This window comes from Phocoena sinus, chromosome 10, assembly GCF_008692025.1.
Source record: "Phocoena sinus isolate mPhoSin1 chromosome 10, mPhoSin1.pri, whole genome shotgun sequence".
Classification (NCBI taxonomy): Eukaryota; Metazoa; Chordata; class Mammalia; order Artiodactyla; family Phocoenidae; genus Phocoena; species Phocoena sinus.
The window spans coordinates 91,530,833-91,555,785 of record NC_045772.1 but is presented as its reverse complement, the minus strand read 5'-3'; the positions used below and the strand labels follow the sequence as shown (position 1 = coordinate 91,555,785).

The following is a 24,953-nucleotide window of genomic DNA, read 5'->3' as shown; positions in this document are numbered from 1 at the left end:
CAATGATCTATGGAGAGAATGATACATTGACTTTCATGTGTCAAGGTACATGAGACTGACCACGGATTATTTCCCGACAGGAGATTTTTGATTGGGGTGCGGTTAAAGGGGCTGACACAGGGTCACCCTTTACCTAGAAGTAAGGGTGTGTGTGTGTAAGGAAGTGCAAACTAAAGGGAATTGAGAGACAATAACGAAAACCAAACTATTTTAGGATTTTACCTTGAGTTGGTCCTTTGTGTGCTGAAGAGTCTTTCATTCTCAGATTTAGAAGTATTGAAATTATTAGAAAACACAGAGATATATGAATTAGTACATTTTTATATCTTTGTGTATAGTGTAGAGAAAACTCCCATTTTAAAGACTGGAGTTAGACATTTTTTAAAAAAGGGAACTGCTTTATGATCTGCTAAAAAGTGGTTGACGAGTATATATTTTTACAAGTTCTATATAGAGAAGTATGAAATAGTGTCTATAAAAATATCTAACATGGGTCAAGAATTCTTTTTATGAATGTTTTTCCCACTCATATACTAAATTTGCACTCAGCAGTTTAAAAATTTTCATTATCCAATTTGATTCTAATAATAGGACATAAAGTAGGTAGAACAGACATTATTAGCCTTTTTTTCCAGGTGTGAGTCAAATAGGCTAGGTGACCGTGTTAAGTTACACGTAACTAGTATATGTGAGGACTAGACATAAGACCCACATCTACTGTTTACTGTTTTTAAAGCCCAGATTCATTTCTACTACAAGGCATGGACCATAGCAAAATAAAATGTGCTATACATGTTTTTATTAGTTTAATTACGTTTAAGATTATGAGACACGAGATGCTTAGAGAATAATAGACATTCCTTCCTTCCTTGTCAAACTCTTAACTGTCACCTCCTGCATTTGACCACATTTTTTTTTTTTTTTGGTACGCGGACCTCTCACTGTTGTGGCCTCTCCCGTTGTGGAGCACAGGCTCCGGACACGCAGGTTCAGCGGCCATGGCTCACGGGCCCAGCCGCTCCGCAGCATGTGGGATCCTCCTGGACCGGGGCACGAACCCGTGTCCCCTGCATCGGCAGGCGGACTCTCAACCACTGCGCCACCGGGGAAGGCCCTGACCACATTTAATTCACAACCCATGGTGAGGTTATAAGGAGACCTAAAGAATTAAATCAGTCATCTGAAAAATAAAATACAAGCTCCAAATATGCCTACCTCACAGGCATGTTACCTGTGCGTATTAATGAAGAGTCAAGATACAAATCAAGATACAATGGCAAATAGTTACTTAATTTTATTTCTCCGATTATTCACCAATCTAATAGGTCCACTATAATCATTTCCGTATTTGACTAACTTCACATGCTCAATATCTGTCCTAGAGTACTTTCCTTCCTTCGGCCTGTTTTTTTGTATCTTCTACTGTATAATCCTCTCCCTTTTCTGAACAAAATGAAGGCTTACAGCTGGTTTTATGGAGATAAGTATTGACTTCATGTATCTCTCCTTTTTGAGAACAGGTAAAAATCATAAAATATTAAGGTTTGAAGGTTCATCTGGTCTAAGTGACAAACCACTTCAGGAGTCTCCTTATCGTTGTCCCTGTCAAGTGACATTATTCCCATGTTTAAATATGTCCCATGATGAGAAGCTCACTCCACAGCCATTTTCAAATTTGAACTTTTCCCTTAGATTTTGCATTCTTTGAACAAAAATTTTCTCCCTGTCTTCTTTTCCCCTTTGTTCATAGTCCTACCCTTAGGATAACGTATAAGTCTTTTCTGTTCCCACATGCTGTATTTTCACCTTTGTACTTAGATGTAATACATAGCTTCTCTGCTCCAAACCAAACAGCAGTCACTTCTTCAAGCGTTGGTCATATAGCTTAAAGTCTCTTTTTTTTGTTTGTTTGTTTATTCTCCTCTAGACATAGTGCTCTTGATTTCCAGAGCTCATCTCTGGGCTGTAAAATAGACCTATAAAATGAGCCAGGATATGGGCTTCCCTGGTGGCGCAGTGGTTGAGAGTCTGCCTGCCGATGCAGAGGACGCGGGTTTGTGCCCCGGTCCGGGAGGATCCCACATGCCGTGGAGCGGCTGGGCCCGTGAGCCATGGCCGCTGAGCCTGCGCATCCGGAGCCTGTGCTCCGCAACGGGAGAGGCCACAACAGTGAGAGGCCCGCGTACTGCCAAAAAAAAAAAAGAGCCAGGATAAAGACAGCCATTTGGATTTAAGGGACATATATATCTGAGTTTTCTAAAGGGGAGAGGTGGCTCCCTTGAGATTATGGTGGGAGGAAAGGTCAAGCAAGGGAGGGAGTCTACTCTTCTAATTTAGGCATTCTTTGGTTCTAGTGACTGGGATGGAAGAGGACGTGAAGAGGTATACTGAAAAGAAATCCCAATTAAGCTTAGAGAGGTACAGAGAAGTACGGAAGTTCTTGGAAACCTAGAGGCTTATAAATATGCTTACTGGAAAAAACTGTAGTATATGCAGGGCTAATTCTAGAGCTTGAGTATCTAAATACCTAGTTTATCCATTAAGATCTTATTTAGCCTCTGCAAGAACTATCTGTTTGTCTTTAATATGAAAGTGATAAATCATGTCACTGCTCAAAATTCTAAGGTATGTGTATACCAGGCGTGCACAAACCTGAATTGTGACTTTGAAGCCTTCAAGTGGCAGCATTTAGAACCCCAGTTCAGCTTGTGGAAAACCATGGAAATATTTTGGTTTGGCTTGAAGCCTTCTTTACATCTTCCAGGTCACTGAGTGCAAAGGAAAAAAAACCCAACACTGTACATATTTTTGAAGCACAGGTTCATTTTCTCCTCTTGCAAAGCTGAAATCGAATTATTTGATTTTGTCCAAGGGACCTAGTTTGTTCTGTGACAGGAGACTGACGATCGTGGAAAATGCTTTCTAGACTGATTTCCAACATGTGACTGTGATTATCAAGGAAGTCTTATCAGAAACTGAAAGCTGACTGCAAAGGAGCTTTTCCTTCTCAACACTTTTTCTAGCATTAGGGCTGGGCCTTCTCTTCATGCTGTTGAAAGTTTAGTCAGTTTGCAAACATTGTCCAACCCTAGTTTTGCCTTTGCAAAAAGTCTCCCAAAGCTTCTTGCCTGTAATGAATAAGGGGGTATCCAGGTATTGAAAATTGAGTTCCAGTGCTGGTTTTGCTTTTATCCCAAAGATGACTTTAACCTATCAAATTTTTAGTTTTAACACCTCTTGATTATGAATTATAATTCCTTTTGCCTACAACCCACAGATGCTGTTAGTACCAGTAGAGATAATGTATGTATGTGAAAGCATTTAAAATAGATCCGTTTATAAAAATGGGAAATTAGTACCATACATCCAGGCCTCCTAGGGAAGAAGTAAGGGCAGAGCCTGTATGGAGAAGACCTTCAATTGGGTTTGCACTGAGATTGCTTCTCCTTTTTCTTTCATTACACACACACACACACACACACACACACACACACACACAGAGGCACATGTGTGCAAATACAGTTTCTATTATAAGTCTGCATTCATAGCTGACATTCTAGAGGTTAGGACTTGCATGCTTCTCCTTCAAACCAATCCTGACTACTTTATAGATACTGGGAAAAGGCAGGGGCTTCAGAAACTAGTAATTCCTAGGCGTCCAGATAATCTTCAGGTTCCCCTTTATATAGAGAGTCCCTCAGGGACCAAGTTGGTCTGGCCCTCTTTTTCCTTTTACTCTTAGTTTATAGCTTGAGAAACCTGCTTAGCGGTTCAGCTGGCAAAGAAGGGCTTTTCCTTGTCAATAGACTAGGTTATTACTCGATAATACGATTTAAGAGGTACTCTGGGGGTAAAGCACCTTGTTCGGGAGCTTGTCTTGCTGCCTTTAAGGACACTACTTGAGACTAATATTTTTGGGACTCTCCAAATTCTATTTTTAACATGCAGACATCTCTTTGGAAAGACAAAGGTAAGCTTGTTTGGGCCAGTAGTGGGAGGGAGTAGACAGAAAAAGAAAAACTGGAAAGGAAAAGTATGGATGCTTGAGACAATATTTTCCTTCTTTGTCACAGTTCTATCTCAGACTGACCTGATCTCAGGTCATCCAATGCAAAGCACGTTAGTAAATACCTAATATGGACTTAAAACTCTGGGGTGGGAGGAGTGAGTAAGGCCTAGCCTGGGAAATCCTCGAAATTGCCCTTCATCCAGGAGACTTCATCTGACTCATTGTAAACTTTTAATGAAATTTCTTTGTCTTCTGTCCTCTTGGCCCAGTTAGCTGGGTTTAGACTGGGTTATATATTAGCTAATCATTATGTAGCACCCGATGACTCAGGCATTTTGAATGATAAGGGAATAAAGCAGACTGGACAAAGTGAGCACATGTAATTAACTTATTGGCTCCCTAAATCTGCACTGGGGCCTCCAATATTGCAGGCTAAACTAATGGGGATACATGTGTCACAGTGGGTGATACAATTAACTTTGAAGTGAATTTTAATGCCCAGCACTCTTTCCTTGTGTTGCCTTCCCAGATGTTCCCTCACCCTTCCCACTTTGGCTCTTTCTTCCTGACCAATCTGTTGCTAATTCCCATTGGTGAACACATTTTATTCAAAGACATAGATGAAGACATACTCATTAAATACTCAGGCATGTCAAATCTCGAAGAAAGAGGTAACAAAATAAATGACAAAATTATCTCTGCTATTGAATCCAACAAGATGACATTTTTTTCTTTTAACTTTTTTTTTTTTTTTTTTGGCAGTACGCGGGCCTCTCACTGTTGTGGCCTCTCCCGTTGCGGAGCACAGGCTCCGGACGCGCAGGCTCAGCGGCCATGGCTCACGGGCCCAGCCGCTCCGCGGCATGTGGGATCCTCCCGGACCGGGGCACGAACCCGTGTCCCCTGCATCGGCAGGCAGACTCTCAACCACTGCGCCACCAGGGAAGCCCTGTAATAATTTTTAATGGAGTATAATTTATTTTGTTTTTTGTTTTGTTTTTGCGGTACGCGGGCCTCTCACTGTTGTGGCCTCTCCCGTTGCGGAGCACAGGCTCCGGACTTGCAGGCTCAGCGGCCATGGCTCACGGGCCCAGCTGCTCCACGGCACGTGGGATCTTCCCGGCATGTGGGATCTTCCAGGACCGGGGCACGAACCCGCGTCCCCTGCATCGACAAGCGGACTCTCAACCACTGCGCCACCAGGGAAGCCCAATGGAGTATAATTTATAAAAATATTGAATCAGTATGCTGTACACCTGAAACTAACATAATATTGTAAATCAACTATACTTCAAAAAATCACATAATCTTCTCAATAGATGTAGAAAAAGCATATTGCAAAATTCAGCACCTTTTCATGATAAAAACTTTGAACAAACTAGGAATAGAAGGAATACACCTCAACATAATAAAGACCATATATGACAATCCCAAAACGAATATTATACTCAATGGTGAAAACCTGAAATATTTTCCTCTGAGATCAGAAACAAGGCAAGAATGCCCACTCTCACCGCTTCTATTCAACATAATACTGGAAGTCCTAACCAGAGCAATTATGTTGAAGAAAGAAATAAAAGGCATACAAATCAGGAAAGAAGAAGTAAAATTCTTCTAGTTTGTAGAGAACATGGTCTTATATTAGGAAACAAAGACTCCTTAAAACACCTGTTACCGCTAATAAACAATTTCAGTAAGTTTGCAGGATACGAAGTCAACATATAAAAATCGGTTGTTTCTACACACTAACAACAAACTATCTGAAAAGGAAAATAGGAAAGCATTTCTACTTACAATAGCGCCAAAAAGAATAAAATATTTAGGAATAAACCTGAAGTAAAAGACTCATACACTGAAAACTATAAAAGATCGATGAGAGAAATTAAGAAGACACAAATGGAAAGTCATCTCATGTTTGTGAGGAAAGATTAATATTGTTAAAAAGTCCATAGTACCCAAAGCAATCTACAGATCAATGCAATCCTTATCAAAATCTCAATGGGAATGCACAATGCGAAAAGGATTGTCTCTTCAAAAAATGATGTTTGGGAAACTAGATATCCACACAAAAGAATGAAATTAGACCCTTATATTACACTATACACAAAAATCAACTCAAAATGGGTTAAAGAGTTAAATTTATGACTTAAAATTATAAAACTCCTAGAAGAAACCATAGAGAGAAGTCTTTATGACGTTGCTCTTGGTAATGATTTCATGGATATGACACTAAAACAGAGGTACCCAAAACAAATATAGGCAATTGTGACTACATCAAACTAAAAAGTTTCTGTACAATAAAGGAAAAATCAACAGAGTGAAAAGGCTACCTAGGGAATGGGAGAAAGTGCTCACAAATCATATTTCTGATAAGAGGTCAGTCTCCAAAAGATATAAGGAATACCTAGAACTCAGTAGCAAATAAATAAATAAATACCTGATTTAAACAAATGGGCAAAGGTCTTGAATAGATATTTCTCCAAATAAGACATATTTGGCCAACAGATAAAGGAAAAGATACTGATACTAATCATCAAGGAAGTACAAATCAAAAGTACACAGAGCTATCACCTCATAACTGTCAGGATGGTAATTATCAGAAAGACAAAAATAAGTGTTGGTGAAGTTGTACAGAAATTGAAATTCTTTTTTTTTTTTTTTTTTTTTTTTTTTTGCGGTACGTGGGCCTCTCACTGTTGTGGCCTCTCCCGTTGCAGAGCACAGGCTCCGGACGCGCAGGCTCAGCGGCCATGGCTCACGGGCCCAGCCGCTCCACGGCATGTGGGATCCTCCCAGACCGGGGCACGAACCCGTGTCCCCTGCATCGGCAGGCGGACTCGCAACCACTGCGCCACCAGGGAAGCCCCAGAAATTGAAATTCTTGCACACTGTTGGTGGAATGCAAAATAGTGCAGCTGTTATAAAAAACAGTATGGCAGCTCCTCAAAAAATTAAATACAGAACTGTCATATGATCTAGCAATCCCACCTCTACATCCAAAAGAATGAAATCAGGATATTACAGAGATAATTGTACTCTCATGTTCATTGCAGTGCTACTCACAGTAGCCAAGATGTAGAAACAAGCAAAACGTCCACTGACAGATGAATGGATAAAGAAAATGTGGTACGCAATGGAATAGTATTCAACCTTAAAAAAGAAGGAATTCTACAATGTGCAGCAACATGAATGAATCTTTCAACATTATGCTTGGTGAAATAGGCCAGTCACAGAAAGAAATATACTGCATTATTCCACTTATATGCAGTATCTGAGATAGTCGAATTTGTAGAATTGAAGAGTGGATGGTGATTGTCAGGAGATGGGTGGCGGGATGAAGAGTTACACGTCAAGGGACATAAAGTTTCAGTTAAGCAAGATAAATAAGCTCTAAAGATCTGCTGTACAACATTGTACCTTAGTCCACAATAATAATGTATTGAACACTTAAAATAGTTGAGATGGTGCATCTGATATTAAATTGCTTACCGCAATAATAAAGTAATACAAAAGAAATTGTATAGCTTTGCTGTCTTAGAATTAGGGCAAATGGAACGTGTAGCATTGGGTCATTGGTAACATTTTGCTTGGTAAATGAAATAAAGAGAAGAATTAAGGCCAAAATATTTAAAGTGATTCAATATAAGAAAAGTTTCTATCCTAACATTTAGTTATCCAAAAATGAACGAGTACATCATGTGACCTAGAGAATTTTGTAACACTAGAGTTTTAAGTGCAAACTGCATGATCATCTGTTACTGTATGGCCATATTGTACGGCATAGAGCAGGTATATGATAACTATTTGTTAAATGTTAAATTCATACTAGCCATGCTACAGAAGGAAAGAGTGAGAGGTTGGGCTTGACTAAATTCTAAAATAGGTTGTGCAAGATGTTGATCAATGCCTTCTGAAAAGAATATTCTGTTGTCAAATTATCTCGTGAACCCCTGTGTTAAGTAGACTCAGATTCCTTTATTGATGGACCACGCATCATATGTGAGGGCTTCAGATATTAAATCATACCTCTCTCTTTCACTCTCCAGATATATATATATCCCCAAAATGAGATATATAAAGTCCATAGAACTTATTTGAGCATAAAACAACTTTTGGCAGGATGCGGACGGGAACATTGTTCTTTAGAACACACGTTTGGGAAACTGGTCTAAATTTGCTTCATTTTTCTTCCAACTCTTAATTCCAGTTTAGATTTTCAAAGAGATGGGTGCTATTCGTCCATATGCTTCAACTAAACTTCGTAGTTCCAGCCACCTTTTCCTGGCGACTGTGGCTATTTTACAGAAGTGTACTTATCAGTTTGGTGAAAAATTTATCTCCTCTTTCTCAGCTCTAAAATGTCTTCTTTGGTATAATCTCATGTTTGAGGACTAATTCACTCATATGAGTAAGTCACAGCACTTGAGATTTTCTCTGAGTACTTTTGTAATACAAAATGATTACTCTTTAGAAACCTTTCCAAAACTCCTTATAAGAAGGAAAATTCTCTCTTGGGATGTTTAAACACATGCACCCAAATTCGTGCAGATTACTTTCCTACTTTATTACAGGTTTGTTGTCAAAAGAGTGGTTATCATCACTAGGTGAAATAGGTAGAGACAAATCTTGTATACTCCTTTCTCCAAAGTAAAGGAATCAGAGTGTTTCTAGGTAAACACCATAAAAATCTCCTGTACGAACTGAGAAAAAGAACATTTCTTTAACAGTATTTTCAAAGCTTAACCTCACGTTTTAACAACCCCAGATGACTTATGTTTCTGGCTTTCTTGTTTGTTGGTTAGCTTTCCATGTTTGAATTCATAGAAATGAGAGAGGGAAAACCTCCCCACAGGTCACCCAGTTCATTTCTCTAAAGAAATTAACAGATAAATCTCATAATGCAGTCATAAGGAGTTTGGTGGGCAGTGGGGAGCTACATTTTAAAATCAGAAAAATTGGGGCCAATTTCAATCCTAGGATGAATTTAAAGCCCACCAAGAGGTTTCCATATCCTCCCTCTGCTTTATATGTGTGTGTGTGTGTGTGTGTGCGTGCGTGCGTGCATATTCATAGACTGAGCGATTGAGCCATGACACATTCTGACTTTAACAGTGAGGTAGCAGGAGAAGGGAAGATAAGAAAGAAGTAGTCACAAGACTGAAAAATGTCAGCGTCAGGGGAGAGGGGCTAAGGCCTTTATGCCCTTGCATTGACCAGTTTTGAATGTGGACTGTTTCTAGAAAGGGGCAACCTGCTCTTTTCAGCTCAGGGCAATTTTAGGACAGAGACTCAGCTACCTGCAAGCCATCAGCTGCCAGCATCTGAGGGAATGAGTGCCTCAGCCCTGAAGAAGGGATCTGGGGGAAGCACTGCAGCATCAGTTATGGTCCACACTTGCACTGTTACATCCACTTGCTTCATGCAATATGTTCTAGGAACAGCTTCTCCAGGATTTTGGTTGGTCCCTTTTCCAGGAAAAATTTACAACAGATAGATTCTAGTCACATTTTCCTGGATACTTGGCTGTTTTATGGAAATGTATTTCCCCAGTTTTAGTGTAACAGCTATCTCCTCTTTCCTAGCTTTGTAATTTCTCCTCTGGTATATTCACATGTTTGAAGTATAATTTGCTCCTGGAGCAAGTTAGTATACTTGTGAAGCTTAGTGTAGTGAAGGCTACAGCCCCTGCTCCTGCAGTTGGTCACAAGACCACTACTAATACTCGTTGTATTCCTCTTTAACGGCCCATTCTAGATTCCCTCACTCTTAGTTAGCACATCTGGTGGTCTAGGTGTCTAAGTTGGTAAGTGAAATAGACCCTCATTCCTGAGAGCTGATCACCATGCCCTTCTCAGACCATGGCTGATATACTTGTCCATTTACTGTTACGAATGGGCAGAGGAATATCAAGATATATTACAATGGCTTACCTGGATAGCAAATGTGTTTTTCCCTTCTTAGATTCAGAAGCCCTGTCTTCTCCTGAAGAATATGCTCAACCATCTCCTTTAGGAAAGATGACTCCTTTACTTGCTAACTGGTCTTTTATCATGAAAAGCCTGAAGTGACCAGGGAGCAGCTAGAACTTAAATGGGACTCTTCCAATGTCCCTGGTGAAATTGTTCTCTCTGTATGAACCAGGATTTCCAGGCCCACAGATATTAGAATTTTAAGGATAGAAAATATAAATTCCTCATGTGAGTTACAAAATATGATACATAGAGCCACTCCTGCTTTCATATCTTAGTTCTCAGACCCATGTATTCTTCCTGTTGGAAACATACCACTATATAATGCTTGGTAGTTTAAGGTGTATAACACATCCTGCATAAAGATGCCCCATTCTTTTAGGGAAAGCAGAGTAGATTAATATGTTCTGGTCTGAATTAACTTCAATTGCCAGGGATTCTTACTGGGGGAGGGGTCATGGAAGCAGGTTTATCTGGTGATAGAGAGGTAACAATGTCTGGGTTCCAGAGAAGGACCATCTAGGATGAAATAGAACCCTAATTCACAAATAAAAAACCAGAGGCAATAGGCAAAGTTTCAGGGTTCCAAATCAAAATGAGTTTAAGATAGAATTTACTCTCATTAGAGTTCTGCATTATGACAAGGAACTAGGCCAGAAGCAGTAGGATTGAGAAACTGAAGGAAAGTCTACTAATGATGGATAATCAAGATACTGAAGAACTCGGGTGTAGAACGTCAGATTACTTGCAGATTTCTATTATTAAAAAGGTAGATGTATAGATGAAAATAGTGCTTGAACATACTACAACTACTGCTATATAAGCACATAACTCTAACTGCATTCTAATGTGGATATTTTATTATTACATAAAAGTGTGGGTGTAAGAATTCCAAACCCAGTTGAGCATGAAAGCTAAGATCATGATTTTCCTTAAATCAGAATGAACTTCCCTGGCCTAATCCTCTGAAACTGCATGCTCTGTCAGCATAGGTAGAAGAGAGGAAGAAGAGAGTGAGTACAAACAGCCCAGTGCTATCCGTAGTTTTTGGTTATAAGTCCTGCTGGCTGCCTTCAAGAGGGACTGTCTTGTTATTTTTTAGTATCCAGAGTATAGTGCATTACAATAATAGTAATAGTACCATAGAAAATAACAGTAGAAATAGCTAACGCTTATTAAGCACTTACCATAGGCTAGACAGTGTTCTGTGCACTTTATATATAACCATTTATTTAATGTTTACAACTCTAAGGTGGGAAATAGAATTATCTTTTTTACAGATAAGGTAAAACTGAGACCCAGCAAGGTTAATTAACTTAACCAAGAATTTCACAGTTCAAAGTGGTAGAGCTGGGAGGCGTACTGTCAAAGTCCTTATTCTCAAATGCTATGCCAAAATCCTAAATTACTTTTATGGGAAGGGAGCAGAGCATCTGGGCTGTGTTTAAACACTCTTTGGTTCCCAGGATGTACTACTCCATGAAAGGCCTTACCAAGACCATTAATGGGGAAAGAATAATAAGACCTGTGACCTATCACTTCATGTGTCTTAGCTCTAGACAAACCAGAATATTTCAAAAAAGGAATAGAACTGAGAAGGTAGATAAAATTCTGACTGAGGTGGAAACTACATTAAAAATAGCTTCATCAGATGGGGAAGTAGGAGATTGTTACACATATATGGATCATTTATAAATAACCCTTTAAAAAATTGGCTTAAGGAATTAGATTTTATGAGGTCAGGACAAGTGAATTTCTGAAGAGAATAGAATTACCTGCCCTTGCAATAGTCATTTAGTCTCTAAGCTCTCAAATTACTCAGTGTAAAAGAAGGGAGTTGAATTAGGTTATTGCTGAACTCCTTGCAAGCTCAAAAACTATGAATCTAGTGTTGTATAGTAAATAAAACAAGAGGTCTGGAGCTGAAGGACCCTGGTCTCCCAATTTACTATCTGAATGTCATAGGTCTGGTTCCTGGGAAATAAACTTTAAGACTTGGAAGTCTGTATACAGATGGTTTATTGGGGAGTACTCTTGAGTATAACAGGAGAGGGGAGAGGGAAGTAGGAGCAGGCAGAATGAGCATTTGAATTCTTATGCAATTGCAATAAATGCTTCAGCCAAGTCTATGGGGGACTCTGAGGCTGGGATGACCGTTTGGAGTAGTTGTGCCTGATAATGGATTTTAGGCCAATAATAAGTCTCAGGGATGGGGTTTACCTTCTTTCTGGAAACAAATAAAGAATCAGACAAAACATATAAAGCAATGGTTTTCAAGGCCTTGGACATCAAGCAATGAAAGAGAGTGATCCCTAGAAGGTGGGAAACAAACGAAATGGTCCTGTGATTGCCACAGCTTATTATCTTAAGAGAATTTCCAGGCCATGGTTCAGGGAGGTGGGACCAAGATGGAATCTAGTGGACATTATGAGGTGAAATGGAGTTGTAAGTCCTGGGAGAATATGGTGGTTATAGTTCACATGACAAAATACTGGAGAGGAGAGAGTGTCTCTGGATATCTGTGGAGAGAACCCCTCATGTAGGTAGCAGAAAACTGATTGGCACATACATGTGGGGAAATGACCATCCAAGTGGAACAGAGGGAACAGTGGTTGGCACTAACTCAGGGCTGAGATTATTGCCTATTCCTACCACCCAATCATGGGATATTGGGTGCAGTATTCAGAAGGTCTTGCCTCAGTTTGGGGGAAATAATTTTCCCTAGACTAAATGCTGCATTGGTCTCACTTTAAAAACAAAACTTAAAATGATCAAGCTTTTCCCAAGCTTGCATCCTAGAACAAAGTTCAAGAATACTTACAGAAATACAGGAATATCTGGTACAGTTTGCAATGTCTGGTGCCAAATAAAAGATTAACAGGAGTTCAAAGAAGTAGGAAATTATGATCCATAAAAAGTAGAATAATTAATCAAAATCAACCTGGAAGTGACTCAGTTATTGAAATTAGCAGATAAGGACATTAAAATAGTATCATAACAGTATCCAAGATGTTAAAAATGTTGAGACATGGAGAATCCAAAAACACCCATATCAAACTTCTGGAGATGAAAACTATAATGACTGAGATGAAAAATACACTGAATGGGATTAACAGTAAATTAGATATTGCTGAAGATAACGTTGGTAAACTTGTAAATATGTTAAAAGAAACAGTCAAAAATGAAACACACAGAGAAAAAACTACTTATAAAAATGAAAATAACATCAGGAAGATATGGAACAACTTCAAGTGACCTAACTTGCATGTCATTGCAGTCTCCAAAGGAGAAGAGGAGCGAGGGAGGGAAAATATTTGAAGAAATAATGAGTGAAAATTTTCTAAACTTAATTCATTTCAAGAAGCTCAATAAACTCCAAGAACAAGAAAAATAAGGAAAACCACACCAAGATACATCATAACTAATTTAGTCAAAACCAATGATAAAGAGAAAAACCTTAGAAGCAGCCAGAGATAAAAGACACAGTGCATACAGAGATATAAAGATAGGAATGGCAACAGATTTTATATCAGAAACACTGTAAGCTAGAGGACGGTGGAATAATATCTTAAAGGAATTAGAAGAAAAACTGGCAGCATAGGTTTCAATATACAGTGAAAATATCTTTCAAATATGAAGGCAAATTTTTAAAACTTAAAGAATCCAGCAGACCTGCACTATGAGAAATGTTAAAGGAAGTCCTTCAGACAGGAAGAAAATGACACCAGATGGAAATATGGATGCACAAAAGAATGAGGTCACTGGAAATGGAAATTACATGGGTAAACGTATGAGATATTTTTGTATTATCTAAACCTCTTAGAAAATAATTGACTGCTTAAAACAAAAGTAATAAAAAAGTATTGTAGAATCTATAACATAGGTAGAAGTAAAATGATAATCACACTGTTTAGACTCTTTACATATGAGATTATTGAGATAGGTTTAAGTCTATTATCTTGCCGTTTGTTTTCAATTTGTCCCTTTTGTTGTTTTGCTCCCCTTTTCCTCTATTTTTTTTTCTTCCTTTTGGATTACTTGACCTTGATGCAAAAGAGATGGGAAACAGATAAGGTAAGCCCTACAATTGTCCCAACTTCTTAGAGAGTTTTCAGGCCATGGGACAGAAAATGAAACCCTGAGAGAACGTTATGGCCTTCCTAACTGCTGCCAGTATATCTGGTGACCATGTGAATAATGCCTCAGTTTGAGTGGCATGCCACTGCATTTACTACAGTGCCTTCAGAAAGTTACATCTCTGAGTTTCAGTTTTACCATCTGATACGTATTACTCATCTTCTGCATTTTTCTAAAATCTGATGAGTTACTGCATGCAATAGAGCTTAGAAAATTGTAGAACACCCATCATTATATTAATACGATGATGGGTTAAATTATATGACACACATTATTGTGATGAATCTAACAGTTTCAGAATTGGCTGATCACTCCCAGGCATGACCAGTCAGTCTGGTTTTTTAGCTTTCATTGAATACCCTTTGTGAATAGACATAGCACCAGGGCTATAGAGAGAAAAGAAATTGCAGTTACAGTGTCTGTGCTCAAAGAATTTACCGTACTGTTAGACAAACAAATACACATAAAAAGAAATTTAATCAAAACGTGAATTGAATAATATCATTGTACTTGAATCCTTACATAAATTCTTTTTCTGATTTTAATTTTTGTTGAAGTATAGTTGATTGACAATGTGTGTGCCAGTCTCTGCTGTACAGCAAAGTGACTTTAAATACATTCTTGAAGCGCTGGATACTGGCTTGCGAAGTGTGATGGGAGCTGGGTGGACTTAACCATCACTGATTTCATAAAGTACTTGAATCTTAAGCTGGGTTTTGAAGGCATAGAAAGATGCTCCACTAAAGAGATGAAGGCAGTGGGTCTACCAGAAGGAACGGATGTAGGGGTGGACATGCAGCAGTCCTCATGACAGAGGCGAACAAGGTCCGAATTGGGATTGAGAAATCCTGGGCTCTGTCCCCAACTACCAAGCAGGAGACTCTGGAGCCTCCTCATTGGCAAACCAGGCTTAAGGGAGCTCTAGCATTTTGTATGGCTCCAAAATTCCATGATCGAATCTTGTAAAAATGTCTGGTCATTTTGAAAGCACACATACTTTCTTGACTCAAGTAAGAGTCAAGACTGTAGCATCTTAGGATATGATAACATTCAGGTGAGGGTGATGAGCCAAGGTACAGAGTCTGGAATCCACATGGAAGGAATTTAGGAGTCATTTAAAGTTTGGGAGCAGGGAACTTCCCTGGCGGTCCAGTGGTTAAGACTCTGCACTTCCAATGCAAGTGGCGCGGGTTCAATCCCTGGTGGAGGAGCTAAGATCCCACATGCTGCACGGCAGCCAAGGAAAAGAGTTTGGGAGCAGGAAAATCATATGACTGATCATCTATGATGTTTGAAAATCCTGGAAAACGTATAATAGGAAGCAGTGATTCACTGATCCCAAGGTAGAGAGAGTCTAGACAAGTTATGGGTGAGTGAGTGTCTTCTAGCATTTGTTCTTCCTATGCACTTATGCTTCTAATCAACATTAGAACACGATTAGCAGAATCTACTGCTCTGGGCTAGGTGGGCCTTGATTGAACTATTTCAGGATTTTCCCAGAATAAATCAGACTCACAAAATGTAAGTATCCAACCAGAAGTTTATTATGGAATAGTCACACATCTTAACTTCCCTTTGACCTTCACTCCACTGCACTTTCATTACTTTTCAACTGGGGGCAGGAAAGAGGAGTGCAGCCAGACAAGAACATTTAAGGAACAGTTAAGCAATTCGTATGTGTCTATATAGTTCAGTGATACTACTGCAAGGGAATACAAAACCAGGCACCAGGCTCTGGAAAGAAACTTTTTCCAATCTCATTTGGCCCCTGGGCGCTGCCGGAAATAACGATTGTAGGCAGCATTGTATCCATAAACCAAGGCATAGCGTTCGCAAAGTTTGAAGTCATCACAGGCTTCCCTGTTGATCTCATAGACAGGTTTGCTGTGTTCTCGGATTCTAGAAAGTGAAAGAAAAGAGACCCAAATTGAGAGGCATAAAGAAAGTGGAGAAATGAGAAAAAGGAAAAGAAAAAAAAAAGAATAAGAAAATATCGTAGAGAGATCTCATTCATCCCCCAATATGAAGAGATACTTGTAGAACAGGGAGGAAAGGTGGAACAGGGATTTTCTTTTTTAATGGAAATAGAAAATTTCTCTCTGTCCTCCTTTTCCTTCTCCCTCCCTCTCCTTTCCGGGCCTTTCACAAAATAGTCTTCTAGAAATTCAGTTGTTTTCTGTACATTGTTTTTAAATTCTTTGATTTGGGAATATAATTAGAAATAATATATATGATGGAAAAAAACCCATTTCTCACTCCATTCAGATCTGGGAAAGATGACCCCTCCCCCATCAAGTTTTGTCACCTACCTCTCTTGGGCTTTCACCCTCCATCTCTGTTGCGGGGATATAAAGATATTAGCATTTCTCCTGTTAATGAAGGGATCTTAAAACAGAAAATAAGTGCAGTCTTAGGGAGACAGGTATTGAAAATATTTCCATGAATATTCTCTGACAAAAACATATTTGAAAGCTCATTCATTCATGCACTGCTTGTAACTAGAGATCTGCGAAAATTAAATGGGTAGATAGAGCAGATTTCATAAACTACCTGATCGAATACCTGATCTTGGTATTCCTACTCACTGTGTTTTTTATTCCTGTGAGGAGAAATTCTCCCTGTCCTGAGGCCTTGTTGAGCATAATTTTAGATTTCCAGTAAATGAACAGTTTAAGCGTCATAAAAATAATGAACAAATTAAAGATGAGAGCGATATGCTATTTATTCCTATACTCAGTCTTTATAAGTTGACATTTGATAGCATCCAACTGCTGATGCCTGTGGTCTCCCAGCAGACTCGGCCTCCAATTCTGTACTTTGTCATTACTCCTGTTTTCCATCTGTGTGGTTGTTGTGGTACCAACTTAAAATTTCCAAATGAGATTTTATGGCTCCTAAGTATGTTGAAAGCATACTTGCCATCTTACACTATTTCAAACTTAAAAAATTGCTCAGCTGGTGATTTTTATAGTTGAATTTTTAAATTTACTTTAGTTTTCCAAAAGAGATCCTCTTTTCCCTCCCTGTTAAATATATTACCTTTTTGTCTATTTAAGAATTGGGAGAGATTCTTCAATACATGAGATTTCAATAAGGAAGTCAAATATTCACTTACTGATTTCATAGGATTCCATGCTTTCGTGAGATTCTGGAATTTAAAAAAAAGACCCATTTTACTGTTACCTTTCACACACCACAACAGTCTAGATACAGGGAAGGGAGGGGAGGGAAGAACCCAAAAGATGGGAGAAATATATTTAGCAGTGTGGTTATTGCAAATTTCAGGCATTTAGGATTTATGAGTTGTTTCTCTAGCTCTCTCCTTGCTGGGATATCTCTACTCTTTAGTTTTTCCGGTGTTGAAGGAGCTGGTGCCCGTGGTATTGCCTAAAATTTCCCAGGGGCTATGAAGTCTTTAGTCTTGAGAAATAAGACAATTTAAGCGCTGCACACAAGGCTCCAGAGAGCCTTCCTTGATTAATTTGGGACCTCTCTGAAAGCAAGGCCAAGGAAGGGACAAAGGGCCTAGAAAACAGTCAAGTTTCTCCAAGCAGGCTGGGCAGATGCCTCAGCTTGGCTTTCCCAAGACAAGTGTCTAAGAGGTTCTGAAAGCCTCTTAAGAACCTGTGTTAAATTGACAGCCACAGAAACCACCGGCTTCGGCTGACATCTCACACTGGGCACAATGCCAGCTCAGAGAAAGAACTCAGCTGATGCCAAAGCAACAGTTTCCTTCTTTCTACCACTCTCCTGGGCACAGCAGGTAAATCTGGCAATAAGAAGCTCACGTTTGCAAGCCAGTGAATATGCTTGAAAAGTTAAAAACAAGGTGAAGAAACCAAATCTTCTGACACAGAAAACTGGTGAATAATTTCAAGAGGAGGAAGCAAAATACAGTTGGTTATTAATATAATTGAGCTCAGGAATACCTGGAATACCCAGATAATTGAAGCATAAGACTGAACGATCTAAAAATAATTTTGTTTCAGATTTCCTTTCATTAGCTTTGAACACACACAGAGATATTTAACAACACACAGAAACCAAGCAAAATTTGTCTTTTAGCAATAGAAATGAAGAAATCGATTTTTCTCTGAGGTTCTTTACTTTTAAATTCATCCACTGAAGAAATATCGGAAGTTCGTGAGACTGTCTTGCTGTTAGAGAGAGCTATACATAAAACTTCATGTGAAAACTGAATCTCTTAAAGGTGAGTGATTCAGCCGATACCCTTAACCAACTGTTATCAAAGTCTAAACAAACATCCTTAAAAAAATGAGAGCTCAGGGGCTGGGAAGTTGATATCTTCTTTCTGAGACAGCAGAATTTCCAAGTGTAGAGTGACTTACCATAGAAAGAACTTGCCTGCTAAGTTACTTACAATAGTCCGGATATTGAGGATATAAAAAAGACTCGATGGAACAGGTCAGTGTGCAAAGGGCTTGGGAAATGTTAAATTCATAGTCCTCTAAGATTATAATAGAGAAAGGGGGAAGAAAAGGAGGAGGGAGAGGAAAAATCCATGTAAACTGAAGTCAGAGGCAGAAAAGAAAAAAACAAAGAAATGGCAGGAGAAAGTTCTCACCATAACAGAGAGCTGCCACAGCCAAGGCAGCCAGGATGGAGAGAAGGAGTAGACTCCTCATGGTGTCTCCGGGTCGCTCTCACTGTCTTGTGAAGCAGCGGTGGAGAGAGAGGCTCTTATAGGCTGCTGGTGAAAGGCTGTGGAGTTTTTGTAAGAATCAGAGCAGCTGAAAGGGGAGGAACCAGTGGGAGGGGGCCGGAGAAGGTGGGGACTGGTTGGCACTCAACTAGCACTGGGACTTTTCCCAAATATTCATTCCTTACAGATATTATCTGCTCCGGGTGAGCAGTTTTCCCTCATTTCTGGATCCCACTGTGCTACAGCAGCTGCTGCTCTGGTACACAAGTTGTGGCCACCCTATGTCTGGGTCAGAGCTGGCACAAGTCCACGGAGAAGGGAGTTGCCACAAACACATGTTTACCTTTCTAATTCCTTCTCTGGTCTGCCCTCCTGGCTCTGACTTTGGGTCTTTCAGGTTTGGTCCATAAACAGAGCCATAGTGATCTGTTTGCTCCCCTGATGGATGGATGAGAGGTTCTGGGGGAGAAAGGACTTCACTTTCTATGCTGGCACTAATTTAGAATTATTTTTCCAGTAGGGCTAAACTCTTAATCCTAACCAATTGGGTGTTCGCCTGATGATAGAGCCTGATGCATTTTTCCAGGTGCTCAGGACAGAGATGGCCAGGGACCCCCTGAGTTCTGTTTCCTCAGTTGGCTCCGTAACAACTTGCCCATCCAGTTTTGTGAGTTGAGCTCACACCTGTGCCCTGATGCTCTCTCAGGCTGGATATCACTCATGTAAAGTGCAGCAAGGATATGAGGGTACCCATCTTGCATTTTCTGAAGGCACTGTCTTGATAATGAACTAATTCAATATGCTTTTAGTGAGTGGCTGATGAGATGCAAGGTACTCTGCTAGGTGATGCGGGTGACCTAGAGACAACCAAGACAGTCCCTAAGGAAGTAAGTAAGAGCTACTTACTATTCGCTTTGCTCTTTAGCTGTCCTGTATCCTCCAACACAGATTTTCACAAACACACACCTACATCCTATATCCTCCAACACAGATTTTCACAAACACACACCTCCACTGTATCATCAGAACCAGCGGCACTGTTTCTTTTCTTTTAGGAGGAAGATTGCAATTTGGTGTCTCCGGTTGTCTTGTAGACAGAGGTCTTTTATTTTTTAACCTCTTGGACAATCAGAAAACATTTTCTATCAGATGTGTCTCTGTTGCCTGGGTACCAAAGAGTCTTCTTGGCAGACAAATAGACTTGCATCACAGAGCAGCAGATTGTAGAAGAGGTAAAGTTGCAGGACCTCTAACTTGGGCTGGATCAGCGAAAGGGTTGGGATGAGGGTGGGTGGGTGTACTTTTCAATAAAAAAAGATTTATTTCTAAGAGCAGTGATGAGCAAGTAGGTGGAGCCTCGTGCCTCATTCTTTTTGTCTTATTGGGATGGACTTACCCTCCCAAACCCCAACCTGTGAAGAGCTTTTATAAATAATAAAGGATTTCCTGTTAAAGGAAAAACTCAGTTGTAGTCTGAAGGATTACTGAGTTCTAAGGGACCAATAAAATTCAGGTTTTCCCTCCAGTTTTTTTCATATTGAGATATATTCTTTGGGATAAAATCTTAAAAACGACCTCAGAAAGAAGACAATGTATGATCATCTTTGATAAATTCGACCATCACAATTTATACTCACAAGATTGGGGGTTGTTTTCCTCTTTAAATCACAAATTTGCTCTCAGTGTTGGCTTCTGTGCCCTTTTTCCAAGATAAATCATCCAGGTCATTATATTTGCAAAAGCCAGTTTACTACATGGCATGGTTCATATAGCATTTTATATGTACTCAACTTAATCACTAACCCCCAATCATTATAATTTGAAACAAGTTGAATTCCAATGTTTCACCCTAAAAAGAGTAGGCTACTCACCTCTCACCCCCAGCCCATCTCCAGAATTAAAAAGGATTCTCTCTTCTCCAGCTACAAACACGTGCTTCGTAACGTACACTAGCTCTATCTTTCTCCAGTCGGTTCTAGCAGTCCCCTCTACTCCCAAATGCAGATGGCATCTGTGCTCTGTCAGCCTTCTGACCTCACAATTGTTTATTTTTACAATCGCTAAGTCCAAACTTGAAAATCTTACATTTCTCTATCCAATTTAAGCTTCACCTTTTTCACAAGTTATCTTAAATACTGCTTCCACTGGTTTTCCTAAACATTTATGCATCTCTCTTTATCATCTTGCTTTTTGTAAGGCTAACACTTTCTTTTGGAAACTATCTCTCACGAGTCTCTTATCTTTCCTTTCCACTGTTTCCATCTATGCCTGGGTTCTCTTATGCTCAATCCCATTTATATATGATTTGTAAAAATGATTAACATGTGTGAGAATTCAGAGCTCTTCCTTTTCTCTCCTCCTGTATCACTCCGAGTCTCATAGACAATTTTGTATGTGTCAACTCCAGCCATGTATTCTTTTTTAACATCTTTATTGGAGTGTAATTGCTTTATAATTGTGTGTTAGTTTTTGCTGTATAACAAAGTGAATCAGCTATACATATATCCCCATATCTCCTCCCTCTTGCATCTCCCTCCCACCCTCCCTATCCCACCCCTCTACTTGGACACAAAGCACCGAGTTGATCTCCCTGCTATGTGGTTGCTTCCCACTAGCTATCTATTTTATATTTAGTAGTGTATATATGTCAATGCCACTCTCTCACTTTGTCCCAGCTTACCTTTCCCCCTCCCCGTGTCCTTAAGTACATTCTCTACGTCTGCGTCTGTATTCCTGTCCTGCCCCTAGGTTCTTCAGAACCTTTTTTTTTTTTTTTTTTAGATTCCATATATATGTATTATCATACGGTATTTGTTCTTCTCTTTCTGACTTACTTCACTCTGTATGACACTCTCTAGGTTCATCCACCTCACTACAAATAACTCAATTTTGGTTCTTCTTATGGCTGAGTAATATTCCATTGTATATATGTTTCACATCTTCTTTATCCATTCATCTGTTGATGGACACTTAGGTTGCTTCCCTGTCCTAGCTATTGTAAATAAAGCTGCAATGAACACTGTGGTAGATGACTCTTTTTGAATTATGGTTTTCTCTGGGTATATGCCCAGTAGTGGGATTGCTGGGTTGTATGGCAGTTCTATTTTTAGGTTTTAAGGAGCCTCCATACTGTTCTCCATAGTGGCTGTATCAATTTACATTCCCACCAACAAGAGGGTTCCATTTTCTCCACACCCTCTCCAGCATTTATTGTTTGTAGATTTTTTGATAACAGCAATTCTGACCACTGTGAGGTGATACCTCATTGTAGTTTTGATTTGAATTTCTCTAATGGTTAGTGATGTTCAACATCACTAATCATGTGATGTTGGCAATGTGTTTGTTGGCAATCTGTATATCTTCTTTGGAGAAATGTCTCTTTAGGTTTTCTGCCCATTTTTGGATTGGGTTGTTTGTTTTTTTGATATTGAGCTGCATGAGCTGCTTGTAAATTTTGGAGATTAATCCTCTGTCAGTTGCTTTGTTTGCAAATATTTTCTCCCATTCTGAGGGTTGTTTTTTCATCTTGTTTATGGTTTCCTTTGCTGTGCAAAAGCTTTGAAGTTTCATTAGGCTCCATTTGCTTATTTTTGTTTTTATTTCCATTTCTCTAGGAGGTGGGTCAAAAAGGATCTGCTGTGATTTATGTCATAGAGTATTCTGCCTATGTTTTGCTCTAAGTGTCTGGCCTTACATTTAGGTCTTTAATCCATTTTGAGTTTATTTTTGTGTATGGTGTTAGGGAGTGTTCTAATTTCATTCTTTTACATGTAGCTGTCCAGTTTTCCCAGCACCACTTATTGAAGAGGCTGTCTTTTCTCCACTGTATATTCTTGCCTCCTTTATCAAAGATAAGGGAACCATATGAGCATGGGTTTATCTCTGGGCTTTCTATCTTGTTCCTTTGATCTATTTTTCTGTTTTTTTTTTTTGTGCCAGTACTACACTGTTTTGATTACTGTAGCTTTGTAGTATAGTCTGAAGTGAGGGAGCCTGATTCCTCCAGCTCCGTTTTTCTTTCTCAAGATTGCTTTGGCTATTCGGGGTCTTTTGTGTTTCCACACAAGTTGTGAATTTTTTTTGTTCTAGTTCCATGAAACATGCCATTGGTAATTTTATAGGGATTGCACTGAATCTGTAGATTGCTTTGGGTAGTATAGTCATTTTCACAATGTTGTTTCTTACAGTCCAAGAACATGGTATATCTCTCCATCTGTTTGTATCATCTTTAATTTCTCTCATCAGTGTCTTATAGTTTTCTGCATACAGGTCTTTTGTTTCCTTAGGTAGGTTTATTCCGAGGTATTTTATTCTTTTTGTTGCAATGGTAAATGGGAGTGCTTCCTTAATTTCTCTTTCAGATTTTTATCATTAGTGTATAGGAATGCAAGAGATTTCTGTGCATTAATTTTGTATCCTGCTACTTTACCAGATTCATTGATTAGCTCCAGTAGTTTTCTGGCAGCATCTTTAGGATTCTTTATGTATAGTATCATGTCATCTGCAAACAGTGACAGTTTTACTTCTTTTCCGATTTAGATTCCTTTTATTTCTTTTTCTTCTCTTATTGCTGTGGCTAAAACTTCCAAAACTATGTTGAATAATAGTGCTGAGAGTGGGCAACCTTGTCTTGTTCCTGATCTTAGTGGAAATGGTTTCAGTTTTTCACCATAGAGAATGATGTTGGCAGCTTGTTTGTCATATATGGGCTTTATTATGTTGAGATAAGTTCCCTCTATGCCCACTTTCTGGAGGGTTTTTATCATAAATGGGTGTTGAATTTTGTTGAAAGTTTTTCTGCATCTATTGAGATGACCATATGGTTTTTATCCTTCAATTTTTTAATATGGTTTATCACATTGATTGATTTGTATATATTGAAGAATCCTTGCATTCCTGGGATAAACCCCACTTGATCATGGTGTATGATCTGTTTAATGGGCTGTTGGATTCTGTTTGCTAGTATTTTGTGGAGGAGTTTTGCATCTATGTTCATCAGTGATATTGTCTTTCTATGTCTCTTGTAAGAGTCTTTATTTTAAAGTCTGTTTTGTCTAATATGAGAATTGCTACTCCAGCTTTCTTTTGATTTTCATTTACATAGAATATCTCTTTCCATCCTCTCACTTTCAGTCTGTATGTGCCCCTAGGTCTGAAGTGGGTCTCTTGTAGACAGTATATATACGGGTCTTGTTTTTGTATCCATTCAGCCATTCTATGTCTTTTGGTTGGGGTGTTTAATCTATTTACATTTAATGCAATTATTGATATGTATGTTCCTATTACTATTTTCTTAGTTGTTTAGAGTTTGCTATTGTAGGTCTTTTTCTTCTCTTGTGTTTCCTGCCTAGAGAATTTCCTGTAACATTTGTTGTAAAGCTGGTTTGGTGATGTTGAATTCTCTTAGTTTTTGCTTGTCTGTAAAGGTTTTAATTTCTCTGTTGAATCTGAATGAGATCTTTGCTGGGTAGAGTATCCTTGGTTGTAGGTTCTTCCCTTTCATTACTTTAAATGTGTCCTGCCACACCCTTCTGGCTTGCAGAGTTTCAGCTGAGAAATCAGCTGTTAAGCTTATGGGCAATCTCATGTATATTATTTGTTGCTTTTCCCTTGTTGCTTTTAATATTTTTTCTTTGTATTTAATTAATTTAAAAAAATTTTTTAAAATTTTTGATAGTTTGATTAATATGTGTCTTGGCATGTTTCTTCTTGGATTTATCCTGTATCGGACTCTCTGTGTTTCCTGGAGTTGATTGACTATTTCCTTTCCCATATTAGGGAAGTTTTCCAGTATAATCTCCTCAAATATTTTCTCAGTCCCTTTCTTTTTCTATTCTTCTTCTGGGACCCCTATAATTCAAATGTTAGTGCATTTAATGTTCTTCCAGAGGTCTCTGAGACTGTCCTCAATTCTCCTTCTTTTTTTTTTTTTTTGTGGTACGTGGGCCTCTCACTGTTGTGGCCTCTCCCGTTACAGATCACAGGCTCTGGACGTGCAGGCTCAGTGGCCATGGTTCACGGGCTCAGCCGCTCCGCAGCATGTGGGATCTTCCCAGACTGGGGCATGAACCCATGTCCCCTGCATCAGCAGGCGGACTCTCAACCACTCCGCCACCAGGGAAGCCCTGCCCTCAATTCTTTTCATTCTTTTTTCTTTATTCTGCTCTGTGGTAGT

At 39.1% G+C, this 24,953-nt stretch overlaps 1 protein-coding gene across 1 annotated transcript; it reads right to left on the bottom strand.

Annotated features, from left to right (window-relative positions):
* Window positions 1-15,635: 15,635 nt before the first annotated feature.
* MGP (matrix Gla protein) lies at window positions 15,636-18,844 on the bottom strand. The gene is made up of 4 exons (XM_032644161.1): window positions 18,701-18,844; window positions 17,231-17,263; window positions 16,425-16,500; window positions 15,636-16,014 (listed from the first exon to the last, which is right to left on the bottom strand). The coding sequence occupies exons 1-4, from the start codon at window positions 18,759-18,761 to the stop codon at window positions 15,873-15,875; spliced, it is 312 nt and encodes a 103-aa protein (XP_032500052.1). The 5' UTR covers window positions 18,762-18,844; the 3' UTR covers window positions 15,636-15,872.
* Between the last annotated feature and the right edge of the window lie 6,109 nt (window positions 18,845-24,953).